Here is a 13397-nt window from a genome sequence, read left to right on the forward strand (position 1 = left end):
CTTTCCTCTTTCACATTTTGCTGACATTTTCTTATTTTGTGCACACGTGGAGTTTTCAATCTTCTGGACGTAAAGCTTTTTTTGTGCAGGCCGCCAATCGTAACATTTTTCATACTCTATTGTTTTAGAATCCGCTGTGTGCCACGGCTGCAAACTCAGGGAACCTGAAATCTACTTCGTGGAGGTGAGTGACATCTTTTGAATGCAGCACGCAAAATAGCATGGTTAATACTGGCACCTGTGTGATCGACCACTTTACGAGTTTCACGTAAGTAGCGTACGTACCGTTTTTGAAAAAGGAACTCTTTCGTGTCCCAAACACAGATCAACCACCTGAACAGTCTCGAATCAAGGTTTTCCCAACTTTGGACACAATGCCAGCGTTGTTCTGGAAGCCTGCACGAAGAGGTCCTGTGCACTAGGTAAGCTGTGGTTCAGTCAAGTCTCGGCTGTGTTCTGTTCATCTTTAGTCTTGTTCCTAGTTTTATGCTCAGCATCGCCCGTCACTTGCGGTTCTCTCGACCTTTCTGCTTTATGCAAACAGTTTTCTTACGGCAAAAAAGAGGCGATACGCAATTATGACTGATGTCAGATTTTCCCGAAAATACTGTTTCAGTATCTCCCACTACCTTTGATTTCTCTTGTACAATTGGAGCTATGAAAGAAGGTCGCGTTCCACCCGCAACTGTGCAAACATGGGCAATATAAGCTGAAACAGCCCTCTGACAACTGGAGAATAGCGGTGGCGCTTCCCCGACCCAAGAAGTTGGAACTATATTTATCAATGAGAAACATGTCGACGAAAGTGTGGCGGCCACTGCCATGCGATGGCCTGCTTCTTTTCCGTATTTTGGGAGCACTTCAGTGCGACTGGCCTCCACTCTTTGCTCCCGCCTCCTCACCTTCGTTATCTGGGTGCTCAGCCCTGTCGTAAGTTAAATTGTTTGTCAAATGTAGGAACAAGCAAAAGTGACGGTAAATGTAAACGTGCATGGTGGCAGTTTGGAGCAGCAACAGTGTGCAGTTCTCAAGCTTGACCTGGCCGAATCCAATAGCAGAGTAGCCAATGCGATTCCGTCCGCACACTATCTCTTGTTTCTAGTTCAATCTCTTACGGCGATTCGGCGCCACCGGCATGTTTCGGTCGTCGTTTGGTCGTTTCAGCTTATATTGTTTACAGCTGTACAGGTCAGTGTTCGAAAAACTTTGAAAAGTTGCGATATAATTGAGGTTCTGAAAACTGCAGACACAAAAAAGATCAAACCGAGTGTTTCGGTTCCTATTGTCCAAAGGGGAGACATGTTTTGCTTCCTAAGACAAGAGTTAGAATTGCTTTGAATCTAGACTGCCAAGTGAAAGAGCGGGAGGCAGAAAAGATCAAAAGTCTAGGAGATGAGACATTTGTGCCGATGTCTGATGTTGCTGGGTTCCTTTTTCTATGAAATCTAATACCTCGCAGAGAGGCATGTGCGTCATTTTATTTCACCGCTTACCTATGTAGAGTGGGTGTAACACCGTAGAAGACCGTCTTCGGTACTGGCGACCACAAAAACCATTTCAGTAGTGAACCCCCTCTACAGTTAAAGGGGTAGTTTAACGATTTTAATGTTGAAAGAATTGAGTTTTTTTTTTTTTTATATTGTTTATCCAAGAACAAGCGACTAAAAATGCATAATGTTGCCCCAAAAAACTGCCATTCCACTGCGTAAATGCAAAAAAAAAAAAAAAAAAATTGATTTGCATTTGCAGAGGTTAACAAAAACCTGTCCCTCTCCGCTGCTACACTGGCTGTCATCCCCGTGGCAAACCGTCTTTTGTGTCAATCGCTCGCCGCGACCTTCGACGATGCTAATCCTTTAAAAGTCGACAATCGCGGAGGAGGTGGCCGGGGTCTCTGAAGAGAGAACTCAAGAGGAAACCAGGTGATCCCCCGGAGTATGTCACTCGAAAGGCGACATCGAGAGTTGAGAGGCACTTTGACCTTCGATTTGTCTCATTTTTTAAAATAAAAACTAGTGCTCGCAAGAAAATGCGCTTTTCTGTTCACTCCATAGGTGACACAGATTCATTTCCGCAGTTAATTGACCAAAGTGCGAATATCGTTGTTCAACCGGGTGAAGGTAGTGAGTGGGCTAACTTTTAATGTATAACCCCCAAAAAAAAGTAAAAAAAAAAAAAATTGTAGCAAAAGAATGTGAAGCTTCATTCAGTCACCCTCAAAATCTTTAATCGAACAGTCTCTATCACTGTCAAACCAAATGTCAATCACTTCGTCGCATTGGTCCTGCAACCTCTGCAACTTGTTATCGCTCGTGCGCATTTGCCCAAATCTAATTGTACGACACGGTGCCCTTCTACGTTGGAATTAACGTTTTTCTTTGTAGACGTGTCAGGGTACCCGCCGTAACGCTCGAACACGATTGAACTAATCAAGAGGTTGAATTAACCGAGGTCGAGTTGCCGCCAGTTTATTGTGTATAGAGATTCTACCGTACGATCGCCACGTCCACTTATTCGAAACTCGACAGTCTGCCTTTGACCGCGAGACATCTCAATTTCAAGCCAACAATGATGCGCAATCCTCGTAGTGTGTGCCCAGAATTCTCTAGTTGTTTTTTTTTCCCCATTCCCCCGAGCCAGCCTAATGTCTGACTCGATTAGACGGGGCCGCTGTCGCAAAAGTCTGCTTGTTGTTGCCGGAGAGCCTGGCGTCTTGAAATCTGGACGCTTCTTCCAAGTTCGGACACAAACTTCCTGGTCACAAATTGCACGGTTTCAGCTGCCGGCTGACGTCTTCTCAAAAAGGGGGCGGCCACTCATTTGCTTGGAGAGGTGCCATTATTGTCCGAGCAAAGCCCTTACTTAGACACAAGACGTCTTAACAGCTCCGCAAAAGCCGTTTGTCCGGCACTCCCGTGTCCTCTTCGGTTTCCCCGCGCCCATCATGAGATGCTCGTTACAGCCGGGACTGCCCAATCTTCTACATGCGCAAGAAAGTGCAGAAGGACCTGGCTGACCAGGAGCTGGTAGTGCGGCGTTTCGGCCTCCCGGAGTGGTGAGGCTATGTGGGTGGCTGCAACCGAGTTTACCAGCAGGAACCGCCGGCGCATGGGGTTCTCTAGTAGCGTGCCTCAGCTGTGCGCCGTTGTAAATATTGTTCTCCCTGGCTGCAAAGACTGGAACGAGCCTGCTAGCTTGGGAGGTTGTAATAAAGATCTTTTAGTCGACAGTAGACCAATCACTTGTGTTGTTTTGAACATTATGCTAACACAGAACCAGGACAGACAAGCGGAGTAACAGGCCATGCAGAGTTGTATCCTCTTTGAAGTGGAAAAACCATAGAAAATGAGGACGCGTCCATAGAAAAGAATGGTATAGTGAGGCAAAGCTGAAGTATGCTCGTAACATTGTTTTAGCCTTTTGAGGTAATCGCATGTCGGAGATTTATCTTGAAAAAACTGAATTTATCATAGAGAGCTTGTACGGTCCTTGTTGACTGGTCAAAGTCGTTGACAAATTTGACAGTTTGTTTCTGTCATGTGGTCCTGGATCTTGGCTGTGGTCTAAATGTATCTTGGGAGACCTAGAGGAACACATTATAGAACACTATTAGTCGGTGACGGGTTAAGAATTCAGTAGAAGTTCCTTCTCGGCACGAGCTTTCTGCCTTTGATAACACTTTTTGACTCGCGCAGGCAAAGCCCAGTGGAAGACAATAAGAGCTTGCTGGAGGCAAAGTTTTCACTGCATTCTCAGCCCATCACCGACTGTAGACCACGCCTGTAGGTTTCCCCATATTCGGGCTCGTCTAAAACAAAGAGTGACGAGTCCACAAGGAGATCCCGTAGCTATCTACAAGTAATGTCTTTATTTGCAGCTTTCTTTCTTGTACAGAGTAAATAAAATCAGGAGGAAAAAAAGGCACTTTGCATACAGAGAGTTTGCTTATAAGTATTTATATATAATAGCTCTGTGTTTATAACCTCTCGAAATATATTTCTCCTCATAAAATATGGTTGGAAATATCAACAAGCCTCACTTTTTCGCAACACAATAAGTTGTTCTTTGAAGGAAAAGGACATATGATACACAAGGCCCCCCCTCCCCACAACCGTCAAAAAGGACCCCCAGTCTGTAGGAGGGGTGAAATACACTTTTACAACCAATGTGCCGCGAGTGCCGACGGCACCTTTGGCATTGCACGTCCGAAATTTACATCGGGGGAGACTGCTGCTTCGAGAAAACCATGCCAACCCGCTTGGGACGCCAGGAGGCAAGGCTTAACAAGTTTGTATCGCGTAAAAAAAAACATTGAGCAACTCTTTGAAATCCCGCGCAGGCAACTGCAGCGGGCTTTTTTGACTGGGTCCTCAATCGGTAACTTCAAATGGGTTGCATTCTATATACGATTTAAGTACACTTGCTGGGCTTCGGTTGCCTGGATGGGTCAGAGTATTGCGCGTAAGTAATGGAGCAACAAGTAACGTGAATCTCTAGCAGAGGTTCCTTGGAGCGCTGCAGCAAGCCGCGCTCGCAGGAAGAAAGTTGGAATGACAAAAAAAGGGGCGCACGCCCGCACACATTCTCTGGCGCATTTGCATAAAAATACCTGAAAATACTGCTCTGGCATTTATACACAAGGTTTGTACAGAGCCTCGTACAAGAGGCTGGTCACTCCGTCTCACTGCCCAGGGGTGAGCGTTCCAAAGGACACCGGATGAAGTGCACCTCACACGGAATGGATCACCGGCACAAAGCAAAGGAGTATGGTGAAGAAAAAAAATCAAACAAAAAAAAAAAAAGTCACCGGTGTGATGTGTATAATGCACTTTTGGAGAGTGACTCGAGGTGACATGAGTATGCTACTTGATGATTGCACGTCACAGAAACTCGCTGGCCCTCGTTATTTTCCTGTCTTCACATTTACGACATCTTGATTGGCGAGAGTCCAATGCTTGCTCAAATTCGTTTTTCCTCGCTTGCGTTGGACGGCACAAGAAATTGTAAGGTCCGAGAGATTGAAGTAACAACGCCTGGTGACTAGAGCGACGTAAATTTTATCAGAAATTGGGTTACGTTTGGTGAATAAACTGGTGCTGGGGTCAACGCCATGCAGTCTCGTGGAATGTTCCGTTCGGGTTTGTGAGCGGGAAAATTGGAGAAGACGGAGGAACGGCACTGCGCCTCGCCGGTAAGCGAGTGAACGTGTCGAGGTCCGCGCGGCCAGACCTCGAGGTCGAGCTTGGGCGCTTAAAGGTATTCCTTCCAAAATTTACGTGGCTCTGTCCGTGACTAAACTTGTTCCCTCTCCTAAAACAACTGAACAAAGGGAGGAAGAGAGAAATACAAAAAAGAGGGAAAAGAGCTGTTGTACTTTTGTTTGTTTTGGGGAAGAAAGATAGAAACAAACAAGAAAACGCACGTTAAGCGCGTCTTGGCAGAAAGTGTGATTTCTCTCTTCGGGGGAGGGGCCCGGCCGTGCCGAAATGGATATTTTTGTTCTTGCGGTGTCTTGCTTAGGGTCTCCAGCCGGTGGCGTTGGGACCAAATTTGTACACGAGCCGACGTCCAAACACTGGTAGGAGGACCTGGCTTTTGTAGTAGTATCTGAAGGGGGGAAGGGGGCCACACAGGATGGCACGATCGTTAGTCTGTGCAGCTCCAACGTCTCGCAGCGAACTTCAAGCGCCGCTTTTGATGCTCAAACTGACTATGATTGGCAATCGTTTTTGGCACATATGAGGACCCATTTTGGCCTCGCTCTGGTCTGGAAGTGCACACAATCGTGCGCCCATTAAAAATTTTTGGCAGTGGCTTTTGTAAAAAAAAGTGTCCGTACCCTAGAGCCGAAATCTCGGGTAACGAGGATACACAAGGAAATGGAAACATTGCTACTGTAAGGTCTCCAACTTGACTGTTTAGGGGAGTGCATGTCGGCTGGCTTCTTTTCAGTTTGACGCGTTGTTAGCGCACCGTCACCGCGCATAGAGTGTACAGAGCACCATCACCAGAGAGTTGGGGAACGAGGACGGGAGGGTCGGTGTCAGTAGAAACACTTGGTACCGGCACGGTGCAAACGGGGGTATGAAGAAGGGTGGTAGTCCCTGGAAGCTGAGCGGAACCAGCCACCGGCACGGGGTCCAAACTTGTAGACCAGTTTTTTGGGGAGGCCCTCTGTCTTGGGCACAGGTTCAAGGATCTGCTTGCCATAATAGGTTCTTCCGTTCGTGCACCAAGGCCAGGGGAGAGAGAGGGTGAGTGTAGAGAGAGAGAGAGACAGAGGTTAGGGTTAGTGAGAAAACCAACACCAATGGTTACTCAGAAATTCTGAGGTGCATTCCAGGGACGTGTCAGGTGGTGTTGCAGCTAAGAAGTTCAGTCGAAAGATAGAAACTAACTTGCTGTGGGCATGAACGGGAGCATTTGGATGTTTAACCCTTAGTGCTAACGTGGCTGGCACTTGTCGGTTTGCCCGAGGCAAACTAGTGCGCTTGGGCCCTGTTGTGATCAAATTTCACTTTGGTTTGCACAAGATAGCCTTTCATAAGCACAGCCTAAGCCTGATCTTAGTTTCCTCCAAGTTGGCTCAGCTTGACTTTGACTTCAGAATAGTGGGACTGAGCTGGAAAGTATCCTTATAAGTAAAAAGCTTAGTGACTGGTAGTAAGTCTTGTATCTAGTAAGTGTTTTGAGAAAGCTTATTCTCAAACCTCTTTATAAATTAAAATAAATATTGGCACTGGTAAATAACCCACTACCTTTTCTTTTTTTTTTTTTTTTTCATTATATTAATTTAGTTTATTAGGTTTTCCAGCTGCTGTAGTTCATCCAACTACTGTCCTGGCTTTCAGGTAAAACCTCATTACCAACCAGTATGACTCGCATTCAGGAGCATACTCGAGGAACAAATGTAGCTCGTGTTCATTTTGGGAAAGTATCAAGAGCACCACCACCTCGAGATCATGCATTTGTTAAGGGAAAGCAAGAAGCAGCTCAAACTCTCGGTCTCAATGCCACGACGAATCCCGTATATCTCTAACTAGAACCTCTGGATGCTTACCTCATGGCCCTACTGAGTTTCTCGTAGGTCATGCGTGGATTCTGCTTGCGGTCACCCCACATTTTTGCGACCTTGTCTGACTGGACGAACTTGAAGATGCCATCTTCCCTCCGCTCCCATCGGATGAGGCTCGGGTTCGTGGTCGGGTTCAGCAGAAGGTCTCGGATGAACTCCCACAGCTTGCCCATGCCTTTGCCTGGAGTTGCAGGGAAACAGCGGCACGCTTGGTTAGAACCCGATCCTGCCACATTCTTGGAGCTTTTCGCTGTGGTCCATAGAACACAGATGTTTGGGGACGTGGCCCAATTACTTTTTGTTTTGGCTCTGCATATTTGTGAAGAGAATTGTTTCAAGGTACAGCATCAATGCAACTGTTTCCATGAACGTCTCCATGCTCATTATTAGGAAACAAGATTTTAAATGTGCGTTGCCACAGAGCACCTAATAGCCCTTGAATAAGCAAGTAACCACGACTTCTTCCTGAAGGTTCGTTGAGAAACACCTCATGTTCCTGTTGCATTAAACTGGTTAAAGGCTTATCTGCATCTAGGAAGGAGGGAAAGGAGAACTTTCCCCTTATTCCAATAGCCACTGGCAAGTAAGCCAGATGCAAGTACTCTCCACCAAGTTCCCTTGAGCGTTGCTTTTTCACCTGTTGGGAATTCTCTTGTCTTTAAGACCTCCTCCTCTTTTATTGTAAGGACACAAAGGGAGAGGGAAAATAAATTCGGCCCCGCTGAATATTCCGCAGGTCGGCCTTTAACCGTTTTTCAGGAATGGTGAAGTCGAAGCCTTGTACAACACACAATCTGCATTGGGTGACCTTGTTTAACTCTCGCTGCTCCCGGATTCGGTTTAAACCGCTTGCCAAGGGCCCCAGAGGCAGACCCGGCGGAGAGCGAAGCCGCGACGTAGGCCCAGACAGGCTTGCTGGTGCTTACCTGCTCGGCTGCGCACTTTGGCCTCTTTGATCGGAGGTCTGCCTCTCCGGCCCTTCTTTTTGCCCATCAGGGGCATCGGAGGGGGCACTGCACACACAGAACGGGGGAGGGGAAAAGGGGTAGACAAAGGCCTGCATCAGTCTACCATCCTATCGCCAGTCTGCACCCAGCAAGCCTGTCTAACCGCAGCGCCGTGCCAGGCAGGAGCACTGGCCCCAGTTTAACTGCAACAGCGAGGTTGCGCGTCGATAGGTTTAACAGCTTTTCTCGGCCTGTCGGACCTGTGGTTTATTTTTTGACATCTGTCCTGTCTTGCAGTGTCCTCTATCTTAGCTCAGCTTCAGCTGCAGCAGTCGGTGGATATTGGTTTGCTCCCTAGGGGAGAGGAAGACAGATTTTTTTCCTAGACTCACTTTGTTTCGCAAGTATCCGTGTGTCGTGAGGCATGTAGGCAAAGAGGTTCTCTGTCCTCTCGTTGACGGTGCTCAAGCTGCTGCTTGTGCTCCCACTGTCAGACTCTGCAAGACCAGGAGATCTCGAAGATGTCACTGGACAGGGTTACAGAAAGGGATGGTGCAAGGCTGCAAAAACGGCTCTCGGGCGACTAAATTGGCGAGGCTAGCACGCCTGCCACTGAGATTGTTCTGGTGCAGCATGCTTTGATTGGGTTGGGAGAGGACGCTTACCGTTTTCTGAGCCGGGGCTGCTGTTTGGGATCTCCAGAGGGTCGAAGAAGTGCTGGAAGGACCCATACTTCTCTGGGTCGTAGAACGGTTCTGAGAGGCCAGTGACGTCTGTTGAGAAGAAAGGTTGTATGGGCTTAGGAAAATAGACGTTTCACCGAAACCGTTTGGATGTCATACTCATGTTCAGGAATAATCATCAGAAACCATCATGGCATGGCATATTTACTCCATTTCATAAATTCCAGGCAACACAATCAAGGATGACTGGGTCTCTAATTATGCTTTTCTAGGTATCTGCTGTAATACTCCACTTGTCTTTTTGTGCTTAACCTTTTTGCATTTTCACCCTTGAAAACACTCAGTGCCAAAAGTAAAATATAGAGCTCAAGTTTTTAGACCGTATTAAAATAAATCATGGCAGTAGTTAAGACAACAAAGAAATATTAAATAGTAATGTTCCACGGTACCGAACCTAAAGTGCACAAGAATGAAGAAAGTTAAGCCTCGAGAAGGGATGCCGGTGGCAACAGTGTGACCGGATAGCGCATCCGGTCACATGATGGTGTGGCGGATGGCGGATGGGATCTGGTAACAGTGCTGATGATGCAATAATCTCTGGTTCATGTGCTCACAGCAAACGCACTTCACTTTCTGATGTCTCTTTAGTTAGGGGACTTCTGGCACGCTCTTCTCCCTTAGTTTCGGAATGATAGCATGAAGCAAAAATGTTCTTCTATTTATAAGTAAAGTAATGGTGCACAATTCATTCCCTGATTATTGCGTCACACTCATGCTGCGATGCCGTTGTCGCTAAGGGATAATAATTTTAATTCAGACTGTCCAATCAAAACGCTTTATTTTCGTGTGATCTTGAAACGTCCGCGTGCTACAGAGCTTGCTAACAACATTCATCGGGCTAGCCCACCTCTCGGTTGGGCTAGTCGGTAACTCGGGAGTCAGAGTTGCGCGTTCATTTCCGTAGCGCCGTCTTTCCTGCACGACATGTTGAGCCTGCTCCTCGCGTGACTGAATTTTGCGCATAGCGGCGCCGCGGGTTCGAGGCGCGCGGCGCGCTCAAAAGCAGGGGAACGTAGTACAGCCTCTGTAAACGTACGCCGGTGCGTGCGCAACGTCTACTCTACTTTCCTGCACGGCATTTGAGTCTGCTCCTCACGTGATCGGATCTCGGCGAATGGCGGCGCGGCGGCACGTGGAAAACAGACACGCAACTCTGGCTCCTAACTCTAGTTCGGTTGAGCCAACACTTTTGTAATGAGCCGCCGTAGACTGCCGCAGCATAAAAGGGGCACTGACACATCAAAATCATATTTTTTTTTATTATCCGAAACGATTGAAAACGATGCCGGGACATTACCCTCAAAATTTGAGATTTGGGAATTCAGTATTTGTGAAGTAAAAAAACAATTTCCAAATGCCGAATTCGAAGTTCCCGCGCGATCGGCGCCGGTGCCTTGACGTCAAAAATTGAGGAGACCTGAGAGTCCCCTTCCTTTCACCACTCCCTGCTGTTGCCATGGCGACCCAAAGCAAGGAGGAAAGGAGTGAGCGGCGGCGTTTCGGCGGACCGGTTTTGAGCGGTGTCGCCTGTTTTCCGTTGGAGGATACAAATCCAGGAGACGGCACCACAACGAACTCCCGATTTTTGGTATTTCAAAAAGAAGGGCCGTAGTGCGTTCGCAATTGCGTTAAAAAACATGTTTTAGGATTGCCGTAATTAAATGTTATAGAGATGTCGCCTACAAAGCTTCTAAATTTCCTGATTTTTGACGTCACCGATCAAAAGAAGCGAGGAGGCGAGAGGCGGGAAAATCAAACGCCAAAAATAAAAAGGCGCGCGCGCGCGCGCGCGGGAAATTTTTTTTTCGCGATGCGGTTTTTTTTGCGTGTCTGTGACTGCAACCTGCATCGTTTTAGACAATAAAAATAAATACGACCTTTGGGGTGTCAGTGCCCCTAGCATAAACGCCGGGCGGGAGGGCGGAGGGGAGTAATTTAACACTCGCGAAACAGGGAAGCCTTTTTTAAACAGCGTTCCTTCTCGATAAACGGAGTTTCTCTAAATTTGGGCTTCGCTTTCTTTAAACCGAGCTTCGATAAAACGTGGAAAATGTTTCGCGGTGACCCGGCGTCAACCAAACTACAGTACATCTCTGACACTGCTTTCTCGAAAAAAAAAAAATATGTTAGGGGTTTGCTAACAGTGGTTCGAATCGAATAGCGCAGAGTCATCCCCTGCCCCAAGACTGGTTGTCCCGGCTTTCCCTTGGACTCAACCGCTGCCTTTTTATGCTACCATCATCGTGTGCATCGCTGTCAGCTGCATAGCGAGCAACGCGATGACTTGGCGCTTTTGAATTCGCGTCGGAAACATCGTATGCAAGCCCCATAATGTAACCCTGAGACGAGGAGAAATAAAATAACGGACAATGCGGATTTTTGTGTTGTCTTGTTCGTTATTTTCTTTCTTTTCATCTCAGGGTTTAAGTTATGATGTTTCCTAACCACCTTGCCTGCACACTTCCGCCCCTTGCAACGCAATGGGACCCGCCTCTTTGGTGCCGAAATAGTGGTATTTCGAATCTTCGGAAAGAAAGTCGGAGGTCTGCGGTGGTGGTTGCGGTTTAGGGGTTTGTTACGCTCGTGTTCTTGGCATCGCGGCGGTACCCGTGACATACGAGGTCCTGTGGGGCGTAGCCTCCACAAGCCATGCTGCCTTGACGCCTCGCCTCTTTCTCATTTTCCTCCTTACTCTCGTCACTTACCATGCCAACGTGACCACATCACGTGACCGGAGCTAGCCTTGGCCTTGCTATGGGGTACTACAATACACCACAGTCTAGTCTTCGATCTGATAAAACCTACCGGACGGAGCGCGCACAATCCTGCGAGGAGTCTTTCTACAATCAACCATCCATCTCACACGTGACATGTCACGCGCACCAATCACCAGACAGATCTGCGGTCACGCTGGGCACAAAATCGTTTAAACTTTTTATGACTAGGCTTCACCAATATTGCAACGTGCCCCCTCCTAGTACTTCTAACCTCCTTGGCTTTCGGCGAGTCGATGTGGGGAAGCTTACGTAATTCGTACAGGTGCGCCGGTTTTCTACTTTATCTTTTTGTGGCTCAACATGATGCCTACTTTCTCGGTTCTCGGTGCGAAGATGGAAAGGGTAGAACTGTCATCGAATTATTTGAGACTCATAAAAAGACGAAGTCTGACACTTTTTTTCTGCGTGCTTCGCGGAGAAAGCTATAGTACAACGGCAACTTCCCAGGAAGGTGGACATATTAGCCCCGGATGGATGGATGGATGAATACGGCTGAGCCCTTTGGATCGGGCGGTAGCTTACGCCACCTAGCCATTTTGTTTTACCATTTAAGCTTAGAATATTTAAATGTGAAATCTATATTCACTCCGCAGTGCAAAGAAAGTGAGGCTATGAAACCCCCTTGCCATCAGTGGATAAGAAAATACCTAGTTTTCTCTCGATTTCTGCCACCATTCACTTAATCTTTGCTTGGTAATCTCTACAGTCTTGAAATCCACTCTCCCTTCGCTGTCTCTAAAACCCAATGACTTTATTAAATCTATGTTGTCTTCGGTAGGCATAGGGTGAAGCCCTTTACAGTAGAGTATCAAGTGCTCAGCCGTCTCGTCCTCCTCTCCACAAGCAGTGCACACTGTATCAATTTCCTGGTACTTCACTCTATATCCCCCCCGAGAAGTTCGCGTGGCGCCCCCTTACGGCGAACCTGGGTGACGTCACGGCGAGGAGAGAATATTTCCCCGGCTCGCCCCGCTCGCCCTGTGGAGGCTGTGACGACGCTAGCTGTCGGCGCGCTCGTTTCTATTTAATATTTTTTTGGCGTGTTTTTCGTAGGAAGTGTAAATTTTTATATGTGCCTTTAATGAGGTATGACCTGTAGCTACAGGCGAAACTTCAACCAACATTTGAAGCATGGTTGACAGGGCAGGCAACGCATGAATCGCAGCAGATATATGAAAATGAAGAAATATAGCCACAATTGCAGGAGCATCACTATAGATTTACATTTCGCACAATACATGCTGATGATGGTCTGAATAAATTAGCAGGCTATGTATACTATTTTTTTTGTATCTTTTTAAACAAGATGTCCGAAACAGAAAAGCTGCATGTTGTTCGGGCAACATACTAAATACAGTCTGGGCCATGGAGAGAGAATCACAAGTACGACAGCCCAATTGCGGGGGCAAAGTAAATAAACAAGGAACATTTATAATATACTTTGCTCGCATTTGACCTTGGTTGGATTCGGATAGTATTTCAATGGACTACATGGGTGGTATCTGTAAACTTGTTTATATCAACCCTTGAGTAATGTATAACAAACGTAAGCGAAGGTGTGTAGCTTGTTATTAGTCCCTTAAGCCCTGAAATTGAGATGCTTAAATCGAATTGTCCTGAAGCTAAAATATCAAAAGCTTTTCTCACGCAGACTGTCGCCCTTCACAGGTTCCACATTTTCTGCTACTAGTGCTGCACCTACCACTGGACAGCCGTTCGAATGCTTGCTTTTACTCCTGTTTTCCTCTGCTGTCTGAGAGTCCAGCTGTAGGGAGTTCGGAGGCTGAGGAAGCTTTTGGAGACCTGCAGCAGTGTCTCTTTTAATTGGAAATGACAATTCAGACTCAACGCTGTA

At 47.0% G+C, this 13397-nt stretch overlaps 2 protein-coding genes across 13 annotated transcripts in view; one reads left to right on the plus strand and one right to left on the minus strand.

The window, feature by feature from the left end:
* The window catches only part of LOC8050987 (DNA polymerase delta catalytic subunit), a 42433-nt gene extending 39201 nt beyond the window's left edge, over positions 1 to 3232 (plus strand). Inside the window, exons 18-20 of one of the 2 annotated variants that reach the window (XM_040222493.2) lie at positions 129 to 184; positions 325 to 422; positions 2963 to 3232. In XM_040222493.2, the coding sequence (XP_040078427.1) occupies positions 129 to 184; positions 325 to 422; positions 2963 to 3059 (251 nt within the window). In that variant the 3' untranslated portion in view covers positions 3060 to 3232. The other variant, XM_040222494.2, reaches the window with a different exon arrangement.
* Positions 3233 to 3849: 617 nt separating this feature from the next.
* LOC8053432 (ETS homologous factor) overlaps positions 3850 to 13397 on the minus strand; it is a 140501-nt gene continuing 130953 nt past the window's right edge. For 2 of the 11 annotated variants that reach the window (XM_040222496.3, XM_029990118.4), the window contains exons 5-9: positions 8688 to 8795; positions 8415 to 8549; positions 8002 to 8088; positions 7061 to 7256; positions 3850 to 6218 (exon numbers count right to left, since the gene is read on the minus strand). In XM_040222496.3, the coding sequence (XP_040078430.1) occupies positions 6044 to 6218; positions 7061 to 7256; positions 8002 to 8088; positions 8415 to 8549; positions 8688 to 8795 (701 nt within the window). In that variant the 3' untranslated portion in view covers positions 3850 to 6043. The remainder of the gene's footprint in view (positions 6219 to 7060; positions 7257 to 8001; positions 8089 to 8414; positions 8550 to 8687; positions 8796 to 13397) is intronic. The other 9 variants (XM_040222500.3, XM_040222497.3, XM_040222498.3 and 6 more) reach the window with 9 other exon arrangements.

This window comes from Ixodes scapularis, unplaced genomic scaffold (assembly GCF_016920785.2).
Source record: "Ixodes scapularis isolate PalLabHiFi unplaced genomic scaffold, ASM1692078v2 PGA_scaffold7__128_contigs__length_106722199, whole genome shotgun sequence".
Taxonomy (NCBI): Eukaryota; Metazoa; Arthropoda; class Arachnida; order Ixodida; family Ixodidae; genus Ixodes; species Ixodes scapularis.